The sequence below is a fragment of the Amphiura filiformis genome, chromosome 6 (assembly GCF_039555335.1).
Source record: "Amphiura filiformis chromosome 6, Afil_fr2py, whole genome shotgun sequence".
Lineage (NCBI taxonomy): Eukaryota > Metazoa > Echinodermata > Ophiuroidea > Amphilepidida > Amphiuridae > Amphiura > Amphiura filiformis.
The window spans coordinates 9,940,292-9,964,277 of NC_092633.1; the positions used below are offsets into that span (position 1 = coordinate 9,940,292).

General features: G+C 38.8%; 1 protein-coding gene across 1 annotated transcript; it reads left to right on the forward strand.

Annotated features, from left to right (window-relative positions):
* Nucleotides 1-1,802: 1,802 nt before the first annotated feature.
* On the forward strand, nt 1,803-23,163 carry LOC140154171 (uncharacterized). The gene is made up of 3 exons (XM_072176779.1): nt 1,803-2,045; nt 2,186-3,469; nt 22,576-23,163. Exons 1-3 carry the CDS (start codon nt 1,803-1,805, stop codon nt 23,161-23,163), a joined length of 2,115 nt encoding a protein of 704 aa, XP_072032880.1.
* Nucleotides 23,164-23,986: the final 823 nt, after the last annotated feature.

The following is a 23,986-nucleotide window of genomic DNA, read 5'->3' on the forward strand; positions in this document are numbered from 1 at the left end:
CGCTTTTCAAGTTGATGGGTACCAATCATTTTGATATAGCTTGTAGGATCCAAAATGAGTGCTGGATCATCGAGTATCACTAAATACTTCCTTAAAATTTGAACATGTTTGGTTAAAAAGTTCCTGTTGGAGAATTAAACTTGCACAATAATTGCACAATAATTAAAAAAAACCGTTGAAATGATCAGCAAACTAGGTTTTTGGCATTGAAACAATATAAAGTCTTCAAAACTCATTTTGCAAAAATTATTTTCTGTCTCTAACTTGAAATGAGAAGTGATCTGTATAATATTTTTTTACAGATGTCTGTGTTTTTATCACTTGATTGGATTTGCATAACAACTTACAGCAGGGTGGAGGGCATGATTTGCGTTTTTTGCTGGTATACCTGTTTTTTGCTCGTTTTGTTTTATTGCCGGCTTGGTTTTCCACCTCTCCCCTTCTGAGTTGCTATGTGATTCCAATCTTGTAAGTTTCTGCAATATTGTTTTGGTGTAATACCCGGGTGTAATATTGGTTCTCGAATGCATTTTTTATGCTACTTGCTTGTTTGTGAAGGTATTTTATTTTAGGCAATGAACAAAACAACAACCCTGTCAGCAACCCTTGCAACAATACATTTTCTGGAAGCTAAAACGACCTTGAAGTCACAGCTTGAAAAATCTGGCCCAAGCTTTTGATGATTAAAATCAAGCTTATTGGTATTGGCAAAATTTACACACAAAAAAGTCTCCCAAAACGCAAAATCTGGGGTGACCACGGGCCCGCAAAATAGTGTTGTTGGTTTTTTGGTTGCTTATGTAGTTTTGATGTAAGGCGCATAGGGGATCCACTTAATATGTTTCATAAATGCTGGCACAATAAGTTATAGGCATTTTCATAATGAAAAATTGGTAACATATCTTGTGTTGGCGTAATACCTCTCCCCTAGTTGGTGGGGGTGATTGTGTAGTACACACAATACATTAATAGGTCCAGACTCGCTAATATAACTTCTTTCGTGTGGCATATTATCCTGTCAGAAGCCCAAGTTTGTTGATGACATTTTCTTATTTACATGTGTGTGACCGTGTCGGGGAGCTGAAAATTACCTTTGCCAACACCTGCAACCCCGGTTGCAAAGAATCAGTGATGTTTCTGGTGTTGGATTTCCCTTTGGGTGCTCCCAGGAGGATACATGTTTAGTGCTGAATATTGTATAAAGAGTATAGGAAGTGTTTCATGGCTTTGATAGGTTAGGGTTAATACTGGTCTCTCAAGAGCACCTTGTGAGTTATGTGCCGGCTGGACTTGTTCCTTAAACTGCTGGAGAACAGTGCGGTTAGACCATGTGTTGTATTCTGGTAGGTTTAGTCTTAGTTCCAAGGTGTTCTGCCATGTCTCACTTTACTATAGCCTTTATCCATTCAGTGTCCACTCAGTATCCTTCATCTAATCCAGCTATGGTTCAAATAGTTTGGAACCACCTATTCCAATGGCGGATGAAGAGTACAACTCTCAACGGCTAAAGAGCGGACGAGAATGATTATGTCATTCCAACGGTCAACAGGATGGTGTTGAACATGTCACCATAGGTCAAATAACTTCACTGGCCAACGTGTTCCGGGCCAGGGGCGTGCCACTATAAATATGTGGATTTCGGCTGCTGTTGCCTCCGGAAATATGCTGTTCAGGGCTGATCACCCGTTCAGTTGCCAGACACGGACTAAAATAAGTCTGGCAAACTAATGATTACGAAAACTACAAACAAATATCCAAATACTAGATCGAAGGTAGCTGGGCAGACGTCTTCTTCTGACTCTATGACGGGCCAGCGGGAACCTGGCACACCATCACAGACTGTTGGTCCTGATATGTCTCGTCTACCTACCTTCAAACCACTTGTAGTATCCACCTACAATGTGCGTACACTACACCAACAAGGAAAAACCCATCAACTATTTACGGGTTGTAGCGATGCAGGCGTCGATATTGTCGGTGTGCAAGAACACCGTCTTATTACATCATCCCCCACTGACGAGTTATGGTCAGACGACAAGAACTGGGTACTTATTTACAGTTCTGCCACAGACCAGAGGCAGGGAGGTGTTGGACTTCTAATGTCAAGGCACATCCATAGGTGTCTTCAGAGCGTGCAGACCATTAATCAAAGAATACTAACAGCTTCATTTAATGGGAACCCCAGCTTACAGTTACAATTATTTATGCTCCAACTGAATCAGCAACCTCAGGAGAAAAGGACAGTTTCTATAATCCACTAGAAGACCATCTTGAAAAGGTGAAGAGGCACAACATCCACCTCGTCATTGGTGATTTCAATGCCAGAATTGGCCAAGACAGCCATGTATCTCATCCAGCTGTGGTTGGTCCTCATTGTTTTTACGACACAACAAATGACAATGGAGAGAGACTAGTGAATTTATGCCAGGAATTCAAGCTCCGTCCTTCACAATCAAGATTTCCCCAACCCAAAAGTCGTCTCTGGACATGGATGCACCCAACGGGCTCAAAACACCAACTGGACCACATCCTTGTCAACAGCAAGTGGGTTAATTCCCTGCGCAATTGCAGAGCTTATAACTCTGTAGAGCTGGATTCAGACCATCGAATACTCAGCATACGACTGCACACCAGTCTCCGAACCACCAAAGGTAAACCTTGTAAGAGGCCTAAGTACAACTGGAAGAAGCTGCTTCATGCTCCTACTAAGAACCGTTTCCAGATTGAACTTTCAAACAGATTCCAGGTCCTCCAGTGTGACGACAACGACCAGTCACCAATTTCTGAGAGGTATGAAATGTTTGAGAAAGTAGTCGAAGAAGTCGCGGAAGAGGTTGTTGGAAAATGTAGCCCTTGTGGAATGCCAAGCTGGGTGACAGACAAGACCCTCAAGTTAAGATCAGAAAGAGATGCAGCCAAGAAGACATATCTACTTGTTAGAACTCACCATGCCAGAGAAGTGTGGAGAAAGCTCAACACCCAGCTCAACGAGTCATATAGAGCCGATGAACTTGCCTCTATACACAGGCAGATGGAAGACCTGCAAGTAGCAAATGAAAATGGCAATTACAACACCACATGGAAAATAATCCATGACATCTCGGGGAAGAAGAAGAGATCAAATCCCAAAGTGAAGAAGAGAGATGGGTCAATCCCCTCAAGCGACAAAGAACTACTTGCTGAGTGGAAGGACTACTTCTGTGCCCTGCTGAACAATGACAATGGACCACCAACATCTGATCTCCCACCACCCGCCGACCAGGACTTGCCTATTTGTGCTGATCCCCCTACCCTGGAAGAGACAAGAAAAGCCATTCAAGCTATGAAAACAAACAAAGCTGCTGGACTGGACTGTGCGATTACCGCTGAGGCACTCCAGGGTGGTGGTGAAGCTATGGTAGACATCATCCATAAATTCTGCGTAGAAGTTTTTACTAAGCTTACGCCACCAGAACAGTGGATTACCAATGTTATTGTTCCCCTTCCAAAGAAAGGAGACCTCAGCCTCATGAACAACTATAGAGGAATCACACTGATGTCAGTTGCAGCTAAGGTGTACAATAGGATCCTACTGAATAGAATCAGGGACCATGTTGATCCTGTAATAAGAAGTAACCAGGCCGGATTTAGACCAGGCAGAAGCTGTGCACAGCAAACGCATATTCTCCGTAGAATCATGGAGGCTTTCCATAGTTTCCAACTTCCACTAACTATAACATTCATTGACTTCAAGAAAGCCTTTGATTCAATCAACAGGAAGATGATGTTTTCTGTTTTGCGGCACTATGGTATCCCTGAGAGCATCGTAAAGGCAATACGTGTACTGTATACTAATTCGCAAAGTGCCGTATTGGTAGATGGCAACATCTCGGATCCCTTCCTAGTGACTACTGGAGTATTGCAGGGTGATGTTCTGGCCCCATTCCTATTCATTGTTCTCATCGATTATTTGATGACGATGGCTACCGAGGGAATAACAGCGGTGTTGAAACACACCCGCGTCGCTCCAGGCGTTATCCTGCCAAGGTTTTGAACGACTTGGATTTCGCTGATGATATTGCCTTGCTTGAATCTTCCATCCCGCGGGCACAGGCACAGCTGACCAGAACAGCGGCTGCAGCAGAAAGCCTGGGTCTCATCATCAGTGTTCCCAAGACTGAGTACATGACCATCAACTGCAATCCTCAGCCACCACTCCAAGTATACGGAGAACCCATCAAGTATGTCACTGATTTTAAATATCTTGGTTCCATGATGGGCTCTAGCACCAGTGACCTCTCCCGTCGGAAGGCGCTTGCTTGGTATGCATTTTGGAAACTGGAGCATCTGTGGAGAAGTCCAACAATCACTGTTGCAACAAAAGTCAAGCTGTTTAACACCACTTGTGTTACAGTATTGCTCTATGGCTGTGAGTCCTGGGTGATATCTACTGATATGGAAAATAAGATCAACGCTTTTGGTACATCATGTTACAGGATAATGCTGAACATCAAGCGCACCGACCATGTTAGTAATGAAAGGGTCTATGCCATCACCAACACTGTGCCTCTTATCAACTCTGTCAGATCACGACAACTACGATTCCTGGGACATATCCTGAGGATGCAGGAAGATGAACCATGCAGAAGATATGCTCTCTACACCCCATTACATGGTAAAAGAAGACCTGGAAGGCAAAGAACATCCTACTTGTCTTATGTGCAAAAACTGTTGGGGGATTTCGACAACTTTCTACTGCCAGATGCCATTGCCACTTTGGCTTCAGATCGTAGTACATGGAGAAACTTTGTAGTCGCCTGCTTCGCAGCCGAATGAAATGAAAAAAAAAAAAAATACCTCTATATACGACAGCGTTCAAGCTTTGACTTGCCTTTGGAGGACACACGTGTGAAAAAAATATTTAGGGGTGAAAACAGTCAAAATTCTTGATTACTTGTTTCTAGGGGTAAAATGTCACATATTTTCAGATTTTGGCACTTAAAACCCTTATTTTTCACTGATTTTGAGAAAAAATTCATTTTTTGGTCCAATTTTAAGAGTGCGCAACAGTAAATCACTCCGCATTTTATGTAGACCCTCCCTCGGGTCCGTGGAGAACGACTGGTAATGTAGATTACATAGCATTAAAAATCAACCCAATCAGCGCTCAATGGACTTTCGCGTTCACTTATAATACGAGTATATTTCTATATTGCTGCATGGTTGACTGTGGTGGGTGTAATTAGTGGCGTCGATTTGTGGATGAAGAGGAATGGGTTTTGGCATTGAAGAAAATAAGGGGGGGGGAGTTGGCATTTTTTTATAAGGCATTACGTAATTATTTATTGTTACATTATCCAGAGATGGAACCGAACCGAGACTGGGGGCCAGTCTACATTTTATGTAACAACGAAATTCGGCTAATATAGTCCATAGTGAATATGAGATTGTAGCGACCATATCTACCGACATGTTCACTTTAAATCACTCAATATTGGCTCATATGAATTCGACAAGAGTCTTTAATGATAACATGCAGAAAAAAACTGGACAATTGATCTCAAAAGCAATTCTCTGTGGCGGATTAAGAGAAAACCCGATTTTGAAATGTGAGTGGTGAGTTTAGTACATTTTTAGCTCTTTTTTTGAACCGCAAAATAGCGAAAAAAGTCAATGGTCATCGATATATGCCGACAAAAGTTTTGGAATCTAGAGAAACAGAGCTTTAATTTGATACCAAATTTATTTTGCCAAGTATTGCAGGGACGCCAGAAATGGCGTTTGAAGTAGGCCGAATTCACACGTTATCCTATGGGACGCTGAATTAGTGCTGCGCCCCCTTGTAACGGCCGTCGTTATGAACGCGTTCCTCTTACATTCTTCGCGCAAAATAAGAGATGCGCTTCACAAAATGTGTTCTATTTTAATCATAACTAGCGGGTACCCGCGCTTCGCGCGGGCCCCCGCTAGATGAGTAAATGGGAGCGGTTAGTAAACGGGAGCGGTTAGTATAAACGATGGAAATGGTAATCATGTCAATTGGTATCGCTTTTAACAGCTCAATTATTACGCGGTTAGTGATGTGGTAGGCCTACCATTTGTTGCCTCTACTTTGCAAACGACGTTCTTTCTTTCTTACTTTCCCGTTCTTTCTTTCTTTCTTTCTTGCTTTCCCGTTCTTTCTTGCTTGCTTTCCCTCCCTTTCTCTCTTGCTTTCCCTCCCTTTCTTTCTTGCTTTCCCTCCCTTTCTTTCTTGCTTTCCCTCCCTTTCTTTCTTTCCCTCCCTTTCTTTCTTTCTTCTTTCTTTTCTTTCTTTCTTTCTTTCTTTCTTTCTTTCTTTCTTTCTTTTTCTTTCTTTTTCCCTTTCTTTCTATCTTTCTTTCTTTCTTTCTTTCCCTCTTTCTTTCTTTCTTTCTTTCTTTCTTTCTTTCTTTCTTTCCTTCCCTTTTTACTTATTTTTCTTTGTCTTTCCTTTTTTCTTTCAGTTTCTCTCTTTCCTGCGTTCCATTTCTCTTTCTGTTTCTTGCTTGTTCACTTTCTTTCTCTCTCTCTTCTTTCTTTCTTTCTGTCTGTCTATTTCTTCTATGTTTTCGTTTCTCTCTCCCTTTCTCTTTCTTGCTTTCCCGTTGTTTCTTTTTCTTTCTTTCTTTCTTTCTTTCTTTCTTTCTTTCTTTCTTTCTTTCTTTCTTTCTTTCTTTCTTTCTTTCTTTCTTTCTTTCTTTCTTTCTTTCTTTCGTTCTTTCCCTCTTTCTTTCCCTCTTTCCTTCCCTCTTTCCTTCCTTTTTCCTTCCTTCCTTCTTCTTTCTTTACATAGGCATAAAGCCCGGGATGAGTAATAAATTCCTCAATATTTCGATAAGGGGCATGATCTACTGAATCACCTCCATGTTGACGCATGTATGTGGGTTCCTTTATTTCTTTCGTTCGTTCTTTTTTTATATGTGTTTCTGTTTCATCAAGTAGACCTATAGCAACATTGGGTTTCAAGAAGGTTGAGTTACATAGCGTAAATTCCGGTGTTGGGGTGGGTATAACCCCCCCAATGTTTTGATAAGGTCAATGGTCCGTACAATCACCCCAAGTTCACCGTCCATAATAATAGATGTGGGTTTCTGACAAAATTAACCTCATTTTTGGCCAAACTAAAAAGTGCCAATTTTTGCGGCCTTCGTGCGAATTTGTTCCACTTTTGCACAATATAATTCACCAGTAGGCCTAATTAGCTTGCCATAAATTATTCTGTCGCCAAGATGCTGGCTTCACTGTAGGCCTATTGCAAGAAATTGATTTAAACGGACCCATCCCCCATGCCATGTCAAGAGAAATCTACGCCATTGTTAATGTTGCCAATAGATGCCGGATTCACTATTAATATGCCTACTCATGAAATGTTTTCATCCCTCCCCTAATGTCAAAAAGAAATCTACGCCACGGATATTTAGCGGTTGCGGTTTTATACCATGCTATAATCTGCTAATAATGTCCCACACTCCCCATCGAAATTCATCACAACATGACAAACGAATAAACTCAAATTACTTTCCAATACCGTATATATGCCTAGGCCTACCTTGAATTTAAAATCTTCGGAAAGTCATCACAAAAGAAGTTTCCGAAAGTCATAATTTGCATTGTTAATGTTGCCAATAGATGCCGGATTCACTATTAATATGCCTACTCATGAAATGTTTTCATCCCTCCCCTAATGTCAAAAAGAAATCTACGCCACGGATATTTAGCGGTTGCGGTTTTATACCATGCTATAATCTGCTAATAATGTCCCACACTCCCCATCGAAATTCATCACAACATGACAAACGAATAAACTCAAATTACTTTCCAATACCGTATATATGCCTAGGCCTACCTTGAATTTAAAATCTTCGGAAAGTCATCACAAAAGAAGTTTCCGAAAGTCATAATTTGCATAAACGAATGCAGTTGATTTATTATTATAGCCGTTGCGGTTACCATGCCGCATAATGCCCACTCTCCGTCGAAAGTCACCACGAACGGATAAACTAATATCACTTTCAAAATTATTAGATCACTTGGATCATTTATTTTCAAAATACGTAACTTAAAACCACCTTTGTCTCAGCCATTAATTTGTTAGTTCCGTCTAAGAGATGTGATATTTTCCGTCTTAGATGAAACTGGAAGTTTTGTTACCATTAGCGCGTCGGGAAGTTGCCACGACCTGTGCGTAATCCGCGTATAGCAACGCAGCAACGGACCGTAAAGGGTACATGCCACTAAATAGCTTTCCATAGACTTTACGTGCAAAATAGGGGTCACGTTTTAGGCTATAAGTCGAGTTACGTCTTACTTTGAAATATATATTTGATATCATCTTAATCAGAACAAAATTCTGCATAACATATCTGAAAATGACACCATATTTTAGGTCTACTTTTTGAGAAAAACAGCGCTATATAAAAAGGCCCTATTTTCCCGTGTTTACGTCCGACTGCTAACCGCGTTTTGACCTCGTGTGTTCATGCGCTCATCATCGTAAACATCACTCAAATTTTCGCGTTTTTGTTCAAATTAGTAGAGATCACATTCACAAGTTCTAGCAAAACACGATTTGCAACACTAAAATTGTTAATATTGTACCAATTTTGCACAATTTTTATGCAAAGTTGGGACTATAGTCGTGATAAACTTTTACCGGAAACCGCTTCACACGCGGATTTAGTGGCATGCACCCTTGAAGAGGCTAAAACATCGTTTTTAGGCCTTGAAAATGATTTTGTTATATTTTTCACTACATTTTGAATTAATTGTAAGAAATTTTGGGTTATTTTCTTTCATACTTTAGACAGGATGTCGATTTCAAGCACAAGCATGATAGCCGACAATTGCCATTTTTTGTCATTTTGATGCACATGAATGCACGATGGTTGCTGATTTGCTATTTTCATGAAGATATTAATTGATGTTAAGAGTAAACGTTCTTTGAACATCTTTTACAAGTGCATAACTTCAAAATTAAAACATTCTCAGTACCTGCAGAATATTTAAAAAGACAAGAAATGTCAATCAAGTAGGCCTACCCCCCCCTCAGCGTCACTTTTAACCCGTTTTGTCCAAAAAGCAAATGTAATGAATGGCTATTTGAAATTAAATATTAATATAAATTAAACTTTGAATGTTATAGCTATTTAAAATACTGGACAGTGGTATAAATAAAGCAAACTAGAAACTTAAATATCTTAAATCTAATATTTTATGTAATTTTATTAAAATTGAAGGCCAAAACTTGAGTTTAAATGACAAAAAATTGGTTAAAAATAACAATGAAATTGAAAAACTTCTTGTTAATTTAAACACCAATAAACAATGTTTTCAATATTTTGAAACTCTTCTTAATTCATATCAAAAGGTTTCAAACTTCTACCAAAATCGGAACTTTTATTAAATTGGAAATAAAAGCAGGCCTATTCGGCAAACGCACATACAGCGAAAAACCCGGCGGCGTCCATGAACGCGCTTGTTGATGTCCCTCCTCTTTTCTTCGCGTGCATTTTAAATAGATAAAGACGCGCGGAAAACGCATGGAATTGCTCCTTAAAGGGTACATGCCACTAAATAGCTTTCCATAGACTTTACGTGCAAAATAGGGGTCACGTTTTAGGCTATAAGTCGAGTTACGTCTTACTTTGAAATATATATTTGATATCATCTTAATCAGAACAAAATTCTGCATAACATATCTGAAAATGACACCATATTTTAGGTCTACTTTTTGAGAAAAACAGCGCTATATAAAAAGGCCCTATTTTCCCGTGTTTACGTCCGACTGCTAACCGCGTTTTGACCTCGTGTGTTCATGCGCTCATCATCGTAAACATCACTCAAATTTTCGCGTTTTTGTTCAAATTAGTAGAGATCACATTCACAAGTTCTAGCAAAACACGATTTGCAACACTAAAATTGTTAATATTGTACCAATTTTGCACAATTTTATGCAAAGTTGGGACTATAGTCGTGATAAACTTTTACCGGAAACCGCTTCACACGCGGATTTAGTGGCATGCACCCTAAATAAGCGGGCTACCATTGGTTGATCTACCGAATAAATCCAAATAATTATTTGTATTTATTAATTTATCTATCTATCTATGCATTTACCATTCATCTGGAAATGCTAGAACTTATTTATTTATCTATTTATTAATTTATAATTTATCTATAATCTCCGAGATGATACCGATAATCGATACTTTGAAGAGGAACTGATCGATTCATCGGTATCATGTCAGAGATTATAGATGACAAATAAATTAATAAATAGATAAATAAATAAGTTCTAACATTTCCAGATGAATGGTAATTGCATAGATAAATAGATAAATTAATAAATACAAATAATTATTTGGATTTATTTGGTGGATCAACCAATGGTGGCCCGTCATTTCGTTGCCATGCTATAGGCCTACGCACATTAATACGCACACACGCATAGCAACCCAGCGAGCGAGGACGCGTCAACCTCAAGGGTGCATGCCACTAAATCCGCGTGTGAAGCGGTTTCCGGTAAAAGTTTATCACGACTATAGTCCCAACTTTGCATTAAAAATGTGCAAAATCGGTACAATATTAACAATTTTAGTGTTGCAAATCGTGTTTTGCTAGAACTTGTGAATGTGATCTCTACTAATTTGAACAGCAAACGCGAAAATTTGAGTGATGTTTACGATGATGAGCGCATGAACACACGAGGTCAAAACGCGGTTAGCAGTCGGACGTAAACACGGGAAAATCGGGTCTTTTATATAGCGCTATTTTTCTCAAAAAGTAGACCTAAAATATGGTGTCATTTTCAGATATGTTATGCAGAATTTTGTTCTGATTAAGATGATATCAAATATATATTTCAAAGTAAGACGTAACTCGACTTATAGCCTAAAACGTGACCCCTATTTTGCACGTAAAGTCTATGGAAAGCTATTTTGTGGCATGTACCCTTTAAGGAGCAATTCCATGCGTTTTCCGCGCGTCTTTATCTATTTAAAATGCACGCGAAGAAAAGAGGAGGGACATCAACAAGCGCGTTCATGGACGCCGCCAGGTTTTTCGCTGTATGTGCGTTTGCCGCGAATAGGCCTGCTTTTATTTCCAATTTAATAAAAGTTCCGATTTTGGTAGAAGTTTGAAACCTTTTGATATGAATAAAGAAGAGTTTCAAAATATTGAAAACATTTTTATTGGTGTTTAAATTACAAAGAAGTTTGTCAATTTCATTGTTATTTTTTTATTTTTTTTTTGTCATTTAAACTCAAGTTTTGGCCTTCAATTTTAATAAAATTACATAAAATATTAGATTTAAGATATTTAAGTTTCTAGTTTGCTTTATTTATACCACTGTCCAGTATTTTAAATTGTTATAACATTCAAAGTTTAATTTATATTAATATTTAATTTCAAATAGCCATTCATTACATTTGCTTTTTGGACAAAACGGGTTAAAAGTGACGCTGAAGGGTGGGGGTAGGCCTACTTGATTGACATTTCTTGTCTTTTTAAATATTCTGCAGGTACTGAGAATGTTTTAATTTTGAAGTTATGCACTTGTAAAAGATGTTTAAAGAACGTTTACTCTTAACATCAATTAATATCTTCATGAAAATAGCAAATCAGCAACCATTGTGCATTCATGTGCATCAAAATGACGAAAATGGCAATTGTCGGCTATCATGCTTGTGCTTGAAATCGACATCCTGTCTAAAGTATGAAAGAAAATAACCCAAAATTTCTTACAATTAAATTCAAAATGTAGTGAAAAAGATAACAAAATCATTTTCAAGACCAAAAAACGATGTTTTAGCCTCTTCAAGGGTGCATGCCACTAAATCCGCGTGTGAAGCGGTTTCCGGTAAAAGTTTATCACGACTATAGTCCCAACTTTGCATTAAAAATGTGCAAAATCGGTACAATATTAACAATTTTAGTGTTGCAAATCGTGTTTTGCTAGAACTTGTGAATGTGATCTCTACTAATTTGAACAGCAAACGCGAAAATTTGAGTGATGTTTACGATGATGAGCGCATGAACACACGAGGTCAAAACGCGGTTAGCAGTCGGACGTAAACACGGGAAAATCGGGTCTTTTTATATAGCGCTATTTTTCTCAAAAAGTAGACCTAAAATATGGTGTCATTTTCAGATATGTTATGCAGAATTTTGTTCTGATTAAGATGATATCAAATATATATTTCAAAGTAAGACGTAACTCGACTTATAGCCTAAAACGTGACCCCTATTTTGCACGTAAAGTCTATGGAAAGCTATTTTGTGGCATGTACCCTCAAGACACAAAAATGGCAGTGACGGTACGAAAAATGCGACAGAGTAAATGCTATTACCGTTAGAAGATTTGAAGCAGTTATGTCATCATATTGAGGGGGGTCACCGACCATGGGGTGGGGGGGGGCTTGATGGCCGCAGTTTTGCGGTCTTCGTGCGAATTTGAGGCAATTTTCCTGTGGAATTTTCTAAATTTTCAGACCGATCGGAGGCACATGCCTGTCCATATCACGCTACACGCAACTGATTTAAAGGTAGGCCTATGTAAATTTGTAATTTGAAAATAAATTTTGAGTTTTGATGGCGTTTGACTATAACTTGAGTAGGCCTAGAGTGGAAGAAAGACAGAGCAGGAGAAAGGGAAAGAAAAACCTAACGTAAGAGATATAGATAGAAGGAAAAAGACACAGAGAGGGAAAATGAGAAAGAAGTAAAAAAAAATGACGTGAGCAAAAGTAAATTGAGATAGAAGGACTGAGAACGAAGGAAAATAAGAAAGAAAGAAATGAAAGAAAAGAAAGGTTTAATGACAAGGAGCCCTGGCGAGAAATAAATAAATAAATGGTGGGAAAGGGTAGGAATGAAAGAAAGTGAGGACGGAAGGATGTGTCGAAAAGAGATCAAAGAAAACAAAGAACGAACGAGCGAAAGAAAGAAAGAAAGGGGAAGTGACAATTGGAAAGAAAGAACTTAAAAAAAGGTATGGCCTACCAAAAATACGCAAAATGGATTTGTGTTTTGGTCAAATTCTAATAGGCAAAAGCGATATACCACTTGCCATAATTACCATTTCCCCCACCCCACCACCTGAAGTTATACGCCTATGTAACTCAACCTTCGTGAAACCCAATGTTGCCATTATAGTATAGGCCTACATGATGAAACAGAAACAAATTTAAACTAGATCTGGTTACAGATCTGAACCTAGCCGGGGCCGGAAATGCCAGTCTTAACTTAAAGTTTGACCTTTGACCGGCTATTATGGACATCTCACACCATTAATGGTGCATCACTGTAGCATGTAGGGGCTTTATCCGTCTTCCATATGCTGAGATACAGCAACTTTTCTGTAGTTTTAAACATTTTTTTGCAAATTTGACGTTTTGACCTCCTTAATGACCTTTGACCCCAATATAAAAAAAAAAAACCTCATTTACACCAAGAAAATGCATTGTTACAGTTTAAATTAAAAAAATCTACTATCTTTAGTTATGGAGATAAAAATTCTTGAAGTTATTTAGCTTAAAACCGGAAATGACGTCTAAATGACCTTTGACCAAAAAAAAAAAATACTGTGCATACATCGGGTAACACTAATGCATATATGAAGTTTATGTCACTCTGGGCTGGTTACGTTTTGAGATATAAAAAAATGAACATATTTGATGATTTTTGGGTTTTGACCGAAAGCGACCCCTTAATGACCTTTGACCCCAAAACTGTAGACACCCCAAAGACCCTGGTTAGTAGCAATGCATATGTGCTAATGACAGCACTCTGCTATGTAATTTGTAAAAACAGTGATTTTTGAATATTTTTAGCTCTCAGACCGAAATGACCCCCTTAATGACCTTTTGACCCAAATTCTGTGAATAAATTATAGACACCGACCAAAGTCAAGTCACATGACCTAAGCATGTCACCATCACATGTTATTTGTGGAAGAAGAAGCATTTTAGAGTAAAAATCACATTTTTGCCATTGTTTGCAGGTCAAAGGTCAAATGGAGTTCAATGTCATGTCACATGTGGGGACATGGTCAGTGGTGTTTGTGACCAAGTATGGTCAAAAACTGTCAAAGCATAACAGAGCTAGGGCGAAACGTGGCAAGTCACGCACGTGTTGCCAGAAAGAAAGAAAGAAGAAAGATCCGATAGCATCACAAGACCTAGCCGGTGTCCCGGCTAGGTAAAGAACGAACGAACGAACGAAAGAAAGAAACGGCCACATACATGCGTGCAAAAGTGGAACAAATTCGCACAAAGACCGCAAAAATGGGCACTTTTTAGTATGGCCAAATATGAGGTTAATCAGAAACCCACATGTTCATATGTATACAGGAAAGAAAGAAAGACAGACAGACAGACAGAAAGCCAAGAAAGAAATACAACGAAAGAAAGACAGACAGAAAGAAAGAAAGAAAGAAAGACAAAGAAAGAAAGACAGACAGAAAGAAAGAAAGAAAGATAAAGAAAGAAAGACAGTAAGGCAGACAGACAGAAAGAAAGAAAGACAGAAAGGCAGACAGACAGACAGAAAGAAAGACAGACAGAAAGAAAGAAAGAAAGAAAGACAACGACAGAAAGACAGACAGAAAGAAAGACAGAAAGAAAGAAAGACAGACAGACAGAAAGAAAGAAAGACAGAAAGAAAAAAAAGAAAGAATGAAAGAAAGCAAGAAAGAGAAAGGGTGAGAGAAACGAAAAGAAAGAATGGGAAAGACAAAAAAAGACAGACAGACAGACAGACAGACAGAAAGAAAGAGCTAAAGAGAGATAGAAAGAAAGAAAGGGAACAAGCAAGAAAATAAAAAGGAGAGAAATGGAACGAAATAACGGGGAAGTAGTGGTGTGCGCAAAGGGGGGGGGGGCGCAGGCGGGCACATCCCCTCCCCCCCGCACTTTTGTTGGTCATTCGGGGGATTCGTGGGAAAAAATTTGCCCCTTCACACTAATAATAGAAACTCCATGCGGGAGAACTGAACAACCTCCCCCCTTTCAATGTGCTGCGCACGCCACTACGGGAAGGCAAGAAATGGAAAGAGATAGAGAGAGAAACTGAAATAAAAAAGGAAAGACAAAGAAAAAATAAGTCAAAAGGGTGTTTGGTACACAAATTACGCAAAAGATTATGCTAAAGGAAATCGTTTGCAAAATGGAGGCAACAAATTGTACCACATCACTGACCGAGTATAGGCCTAGGCCCTAATAATTGAGCTGTTAAATCGATACCAATTGTCATGATTACCATTTTCCATCGTTTATGCTAACCGCTCCCGTTTACTAACCGCTCCCGTTTACTCATCTAGCGGGGGCCCGCGCGAAGCGCGGGTACCCGCTAGTATCTATAATCTCCGAGATGATACCGATGAATCGATCAGTTCCTCTTCAAAGTATCGATTATCGGCAAGTTCCTCTTTAATAGTATACACTCTTGTTCCGGCAGTTAACAGTCGCCAAGTATAAGAAGAAAAGTTTAAGATTAATGTTCAAAGGCGTGATTTTGCGCTTAATCTGCAAAGTTTAACGTATGTTAAAAGACTGTTAAACTCGATCGTATAAAGGTGGTTATTTTTTGTTACGTTAAAAGGCGTTAAACTGTGTAATGTTTAGTGGAATTGTACTTTACCTGTTTAACGATACATCTCGCGCCACGGAATTTTAACCAATTATTGTTTAAAATGACAAAAGCAAATGGCGGCCACGAGTGAATGCTGGTCGTGCTGCTTATGGTCTTCTGAAACTTCGTTCAAATAGGTAGGTTTGAGTCAATCAGGTTGCACCAAACTCGAGATTCGTTTGATAAGTTATGCATAGACATCGTTGAGACATATAAAGGATGGATATTGATGCGTTCATTTGCTAGATTTAACAACGTCATTGGGATTGACATTCTAGCGATACTGTACTGTACTGTTCTACGTGCACGGTACATGTATATCACCAATGTGTGTACCGCGATGTTCAGTTTTGGGCATGACGCACAATAGCTTACAATGTAGACGAGATGCATTGAAGTATCGGTATGCTGGATACCTTATCGAGTGTGTGAATTTATTAGCGTTGATGTATTGTATTTTAGCATTGTATCGTAATGCATGCGAGAGAGAAAGGCTTGCTAGATTTTAATTTTTTACTCGGATACATTGCCCGGATACATAGCGGGTTGAACTGATAAAAAACCAAAAACTTTATACATGAAATTGTATTTTTGAACGAATCTCACAGTTGACCAAGATCTGATGACTTCAAATCTATCATGAATTATGTTTCAGTATAAAATTTTTAAAAAAAAAAGAAAGAAAGTCCCAATCATAATTAAATCCAATACAACCATTGATTAAGCAGTTGTATTTCTTAAACAATCCTTAGATAAAATAGAACATATAAATCATTATCTGTTTAGAGTTATTAAGCAAATATTGATTAAAAGACCTTAAACAACCTAGTTGGTTAAGCACTTAAACTTAAAGCTGGTTAAAGTGCTATATGCATTTATTAGTTAAAAGTTTTAACCAACTATTGATTTGAGCCTTAAACAACAAGAAAATTAAGGGCCCTTAACCAATATTTCGACGAGAGGACCACGTAACTAACACGAGTTTAAGATTGATTAAGATTGTTTAAGACTTTTTTAATTGGCGAAATAAGAGTGTAGATGATAAACAAAGATTACAAAAAGTCATCCTCATCAATTATTATTGGAAAAAACACTTTATTGGCCGAGTAGGCGCTAGACTGGCCCCAGTCTCGGTTCGGTTCCATCTCTGGATAATGTAACAATAAATAATTACGTAATGCCCTATGAAAAAAAAAGCCAACTCCCCCCCTTATTTTCTTCAATGCCAAAAACCCATTCCTCTTCATCCACAAATCGACGCCACTAATTACACCCACCACAGTCAACCATGCAGCAATATAGAAATATACTCGTATTAGTGAACGCGAAAGTCCATTGAGCGCTGTATTGGGTTGATTTTTAATGCTATGTAATCTACATTACCAGTCGTTCTCCACGGACCCGAGGGAGGGTCTACTAAGTAGGCGCCTGCAAAGTCTAGAAATTCGTCCAAAAATCCTCAAAAAGGCTCAAAAATGGATTTTAAGGTTAATAGACATTGTTAATCTGCACGAAGCCGTTTTGCTGAATATTCAGTAGGCCTACCCAAAAAGATCGTAATTGTTACCACTGGAACGGGTGGGGGGTGGTTATAATTCAGACTCAGTAATAATGGTTTCCAAAACTAAATGGCAACACTGATAATCTAGAAAAGAAATTAAACTTGGTTCAAAGACGTGCTCAAATTGCCGTCTCTCACTAATTTAGTGAGTTTTGTATCAACTTTCGCATATTGGAGGAAAAGTCGAAATATTCGATTTTCGGCATTTCGGACACTGATCTTTAAAGCCCGTTTTAAAGCATCATTTCTCTTGAACGGAATGTCGCAGAGACACGAAATCTTCGGTGTTGAGCTTCAAATTTTCTCTAGTTTACTTAATGAGTAATAAATGTGGATTTTGAAAACTTTTAACACCTTATAACGGCCGTCGTTATGAACGCGTTCCTCTTACATTCTTCGCGCAAAATAAGAGATGCGCTTCACAAAATGTGTTCTATTTTAATCATAATGATAAACAAAGATTACAAAAAGTCATCCTCATCAATTATTATTGGAAAAAACACTTTATTGGCCGAGTAGGCGCCTGCAAAGTCTAGAAATTCGTCCAAAAATCCTCAAAAAGGCTCAAAAATTGATTTTAAGGTTAATAGACATTGTTAATCTGCACGAAGCCGTTTTGCTGAATATTCAGTAGGCATACCCAAAAAGATCGTAATTGTTACCACTGGAACGGGGGGGTGGTTATAATTCAGACTCAGTAATAAATGATTTCCAAAACTAAATGGCAACACTGATAATCTAGAAAAGAAATTAAACTTGGTTCATTTAATTGTGACCTGATTGTTTATATAATTGTATTGATATATTTTATGAAAAATAAAAAGCACAGAGCACCAAAAGCATTTGCTCAGTGGAAAAGCATCCAGCGTGCAGCTTCCGAGTTCATTGATGAAGAAGAAACCCACCCATCAAACAAACATAACATAGAACAGATTTACAGTAGCCTGTTCCAGCAAAATATATATGTAAAGTATATTTTCGGAAAGTGAAATTAATTAAATTTGTAACGGTTTGGTTTTAAGTTCTGATGAACTTATAGCTATTTTATCTAATATCTTAATACTAATTATGGCGTGTCCGTCCTCTGTCCGCGCGTTATCGCGTGCGCGTGGCTCGCTAACGCGTGCTCGCGGTGCGTATAACGCGAGCGCGCGGTGCGTATTGCGTGTGCGCGGTGCGCTATCGCGTAGTGCTGCGGAGTACCGACGGGCGCAGGGCGAGCATCGGAAAGCATTACAGTGACTAACAGGTGCATCTCATCGTACCAATAGGCCTATTTTAAAGACATGATTAACATACCCGTTTGCGTTCACATTTCTCCCGATTGAATTGACGGCCTACATCCAGACACTACTAAAATTTCGGGGTATTTTTGGGACCTAAGTAGGTAACGGGCGTTGGGTAATTAGAGATAGGCCTATCACGAGAACCGCACATACCCCCTCGTATGTATGCCTATAAAGGCTCCGTCAGTTTCGATCCAAATGTCGCCAAATTCATACGAGAGATCGATGAATATACGGCAACGTGTTTAAACTTTATTTGGTTGAAAACGGTCAAGAATTGGCTGCAAAAACAGTGAAAATATGGGTAAAAACGGGTGTTTTGTTATGAAAATCGGTTGTCAGCCTACGCGTCACTGCAGCTGGCCGGCAGCGCGTCGGCGCCTCGTGCGTAATGCGCACTACGCCAATGGGCGCGTAAACGGCGCAGAGCCACGCGACTGCGAGCCAGAGACCAGTGGACATGATAATACGGAAAGAAGGAAAAATAAAGGACAAAAAGGTACATGGACGGGTCACGGGATTATGATAACGGGTGAACACGTCCGCAGACACGCTATGAGAGGACAACATGAAGCGGTACTATAAAGAAAAATAAAATTAAATGAGGACAAAAAAGTACGAGTAATAGGCCAACGGGTTAAAGTAACTAAATGAAACGGGAACGAAACAAAGAAGGAAAGAAACTAATCAGGAAATGTAAGAAAAAAGAAGCTAAAATAATGAGAACAGAATTAAATAAAAAGCATGGAAACGGGAAATCACAAGCAGCAAATAAACAAAGAAGCTAAAGGGAAATGTAAGAAAGAACAGATTTAGAAAATAATGGGAACGAGGTTAAATAAATAAATAAATAAATAACAAGGAAACGGAAAATCACAAGCTAAGCAAAAGAAACTAAAAAAGAAAGTGTAAGAAGAGACAGGTTTAGAAAAGTAAAATGTACCTTTTCAATGATTCTACCTGTTCAGTAATTATTCCTGTTATGGTGAACGCTCCATCTAGCGGGGACCCGCGCGAAGCGCGGGTATCCCGCTAGTGTTTTATAGTAGTGGACTCTTGGTATATTTTGCTGGAATGTGTCTCTTCCCAATAAAGCGTCCAAAATTGAAAATCTCAAAAATGATTACCGGTAATTATTTTATTTTTATTTCTAATTTTTGTCTCGCCTATTTACCTCTACCAAAAGTAATCGTAAAAGCAGGCAAGACGCGTGGTTCGAGAACCGCCTTGTCTCCTTTAAAATAACTTTCATCTACTTTCATTCTAATTGCCATTTTCTGACTTTAATAATATCAACAATAATGATGAATGATCAAAGAGTACAACTCCACCTTCACTGATTTATAAAATCAAATATTGTTGTGAAATAATTAAATGCCAGCTCTAGTCAAAACGAGTCAATAGTTGCTTGTAATAGTTCAAACTAAATAAAGAAAATAAAAGATATTTAATAATTAAAAGTCACCTCGTCCCTCTTTCAAAATCTTCAACAGGAAACTAATAATCAAGTGCGAAGGGCCTTTTTTATGCTAATCGATTTATGAAGAAGTTTCAATGTAAAACTTTTTGAAAAAATGAAAATTGTATATGTTCAATACCCTTCATTTTTTTTCTTCCAAAACTAAATTACCTAGCTGGAAAAGCAATGACTAAACGGCTCAAATCAATGTCATTATTAAATAGGCCCCTACATAGATTCAATCAATTGTCAAAATTTTTTTTAAATCTCAATTTGTCAGAAATCTTCCGGTTTGTGTCAATAAATCTGTATGCAACCCTCTTCGAGCCGCTTTTGGACTCAAAACTAAAAAAAAACCTCAAAACTCTAACTTGAAGAATAAGCAACATACAATAATATACTGTAACACTATCAAACAATTGGCCTCAAAATCAGTAAAAAAGTGAGTTTTTCGGGCAATTATATAGCGGTTTTTGTTTACGGCCTATGCCAACCAACGCGTCCACATGTCTAGCATAAACCGCGCCGTCGTTAGCGTCGTCGGCGTACACGACGCGCGCCACTTGACTTGCACGCACGGCGTACACGGGTCCGCATATCTAACTTGCATACGGGGTTATGGTTTAGGGATACGGGATGGGACAACGGGATTAGGCCTACGAAGACTTTAAAAGGTAGGCCTATAAATAAATAAATAAATAAATAATTTTCAATGAGTCCACCTGTTCAGTAATTCCTCCTGTTTGAGTGAACGCTCCCGTTTACTCATCTAGCGTCCCGCTAGTCTATAACAAATTACCGAGTTGCAAAACTTTTCGAGATAAAAACTCGAACGGTGGTGATGCAACTGCAAATTTCACTTTTGCAAACCTAATCATTCACCGAGTTACGCTGCATATTCACCTCACTTTTTTCAATCTTAGTGATTAAAGTCTAAAAATGAGCAAAAATACCTTTAAAAATATCCAGGGACCTCAAAATATTGAGCATCAGTTACTATGTCTGCCTAACAACTACATCGCGTCAAACAAAAAAATCTTGCGTCTTCGCGTACCAACACGCCGCAATAAAAAGCGAGTATCATTTAGTTCGCGTCATCTCGCGACATCGCGTATCAACACGTTGCCTCTAAAGCAAGTGGGAATAATAAACACGGAAAATCAAAATGAGTGAGACGAGTGCATGGGTGCCATGGGTTGGCGAAATTATTTAACAATCCGCGATGCACGGGTGACCATCAAATTTTGCAAACATGGCAAAAATACAAATTAATAGCCGTTATAAATTTTTTGAGCATTGGGCCTACTTATGCTAACTTATAAATTGTACATTTTCTGTTTCACATTCACAAATGTTTTAGCAGTTGACTAGGAAGAAATACTAAAACCATGATTTATACTAGGGACAAATAAGAGGCCGAGCGGATAAGAGGGAGAAGAGGGATGTGAGCTAAAGGGAGAACAGTGGAAAGAACAAGGAGGATAGGGGACAACACGGGGGGGGGGGTAACAAAGAAAAAGTTGATCAAAATGAATTAAATGAAACGACTGATCAATCGGTAAACAAATTAGGGAGTTGGTAAAATTGTTCGCAATAAAAACTCGGAGGGTGGTGATGCATTCGTAAAATTGCATTTATTTACGAACCGCGAAAGACGGGTGACCGCTAGTCCATATAAATAAAAGGAAGTCGCTAAATCTTGTGCGCGAATAGACTCAGAGATGATTTCACTTTCAGCTCTGATTTATTGGTACACTAGCGGGACACCCGCGCTACGCGCGGGTCCCCGCTAGGTGAGTAAATGGGAGCGTTCACTAAAAAAGGAGGAATTACTGAGCAGGTAGAATCATTGAAAAGGTAAATTTTATTTATCTGAACCTGACCCACCTTAAGCCTACGTTTCCATTTTAACTTCTTTCTTTCTTTTTAGTTTCTTCTACATGGGTCAATTTTGTTCCATTTAAAAAAAATTCTGTGCTAAGCTTGCGATTTTCTGTTACCATTTTTTTTTATTTATTCAATCCCGGCCCCGTTCCTTTTATTTTATTTTTAGCTTCTTTTTTTTTATTTGCTGCAGAGCTTGTGATTTCCCTTTTTTATTATAGGCTAGTAGGCCTACCTCTTCATGTTGTTTGTACTTTTTAACACACATCTTTTTCCCGTATTTATTAGCTAAGGTCGTTCACCCGTGGCATCATTCATTACGTGACTCTGCGTCGTTTACGCGTGCCATGGCGTAGTGATGCGTTACCCGCGCGGTATCGCTGCGCTACGCGAGCGGCTTGGCATTAGATACGCCTGTGCGACGCGCATGGCTAGCTTAGTAACTGACTCCTTGTTTTGTTTACCTTGGATAGCAACGGACCACATTTTCACTGATTTTGAGGCCAATTCTTGACCGTTTTCAACCAAATTTTCGCATTATAACCGTTTCGGTATATTCCTCGATGTCCCGTATGAATTTGGTGGCATTTGGATCGAAACTGACGTTAGTAAACAGGAGTGGTTAGTAAACATGGTAAACGGTGATGATAATCACGGTGTCTTGGTGTAGATCATCTTATTCATCCAGAACTAGAAGAACTAGAAACGCCGTCGCCATGATTAGACGTGCCTAAAATTGTTTCTCTCACGACCAGCCTAATATTCATCTTTTTACCGATTATTATTTTGTCATGAGTAACCAAAACCGAGGACAGATTACGGGATACTTTTTGAGAGACAATACGCAGAGAAATAATTCAAAGCAAGGGCAGAAAACGTCAGGAAACGGACAAAATATTAGCCTACAGCATAGCGTTGTATCGCAAAACATGTCCACGTCAGCATCACCAGATACCGCGGGCAATACGAACAATGCTACAGCGAGTGTGTTAACAAAGCAAATCGATGAGCCGGTAAGCACAGCTGAACTGAAGAAATTGATACTCCGTATGGAGCAAGGCCTAACAACAAGGTTGGATAGGATGGAGAACGAACTAAAAGCAATGAAAAGTGGTCAGAAGAAAAATGAAGAGAAGATTGAAGGCATGGAACATGATGTTTCAAATATAAAAGATAGAATGAAGGTTTTGGACGATAGCGTAATTCCGTCTATTAAAGGGGATACGGAGCATAACTTCATACGTGCAAATGACAGAATAACAATGATGGAAATTCATAACAGGAAGCAAAACCTGTTATTCTATGGTGTAGAACAAAACCAAATGAAGATTTGTTCGAAGTGATGAGAAAGTGTTGGGTATCAGATTTTAACATTCCTCCAGAGGAAGTGGGTGATATTGCAGTCGTGAATGCGCACCGGTTACCTCGACAATATGCAGGACAAAACCAAGGACCAGACCCAGTTATCGTTCGCTTTGTCCATATGATGGACAGAGACTGGTTCTTGACTCAAGCTAAGAAACGTCCCTTCAACAAGGAGAAAAAGCCAGTAATGGTATACACAGATCTACCGCAACATCTGAAAAGGCAGAGGGGGAAGCGGCGCAGGCGGCTAAAGAAATAAGAAAAGGTGGACAGAGGCAAACAAGAATCCGATGTGTTGGGACAAGCATAGTTTTGGAATTTCGAGCAAAACCGACAAACAAGGGAGATGCACCAGGACAATGGACCAAGAGTGCCTTTTGATTTAAACCAAAGGACCTTATATTTTATGTTATATAAAATGAGAAATAAGACTTTTTACAGACTTTTCATGTTAGGTTTAAAATTTATGGTATTGGAAGTGAAAAGTGAAAGTTGAAGGTTTTTGGTGAGTGTAATTTAAGTGCTCTATGTAAACAAAAAGTAACGGCAAACAAACAAAAGCGACAAATTGATAACAGTCTTTGATCAATGTTATTTAGATGTGCCGGATGGACATGTAGCTTTTTGGTTTGTCTTCACTTTTGATAGCAGTGTGCCTAAATATATTGGAAAACGATCAGATTTAAGCCACTTTCTGAGTAGGCCTATAAACGTAACATGCATTTTTGGAAAAAATACTGATATTTCTGTATCTGTGCTACACATATCTTTCATTTCAAGAATTCGCAGACTGATTTTCCC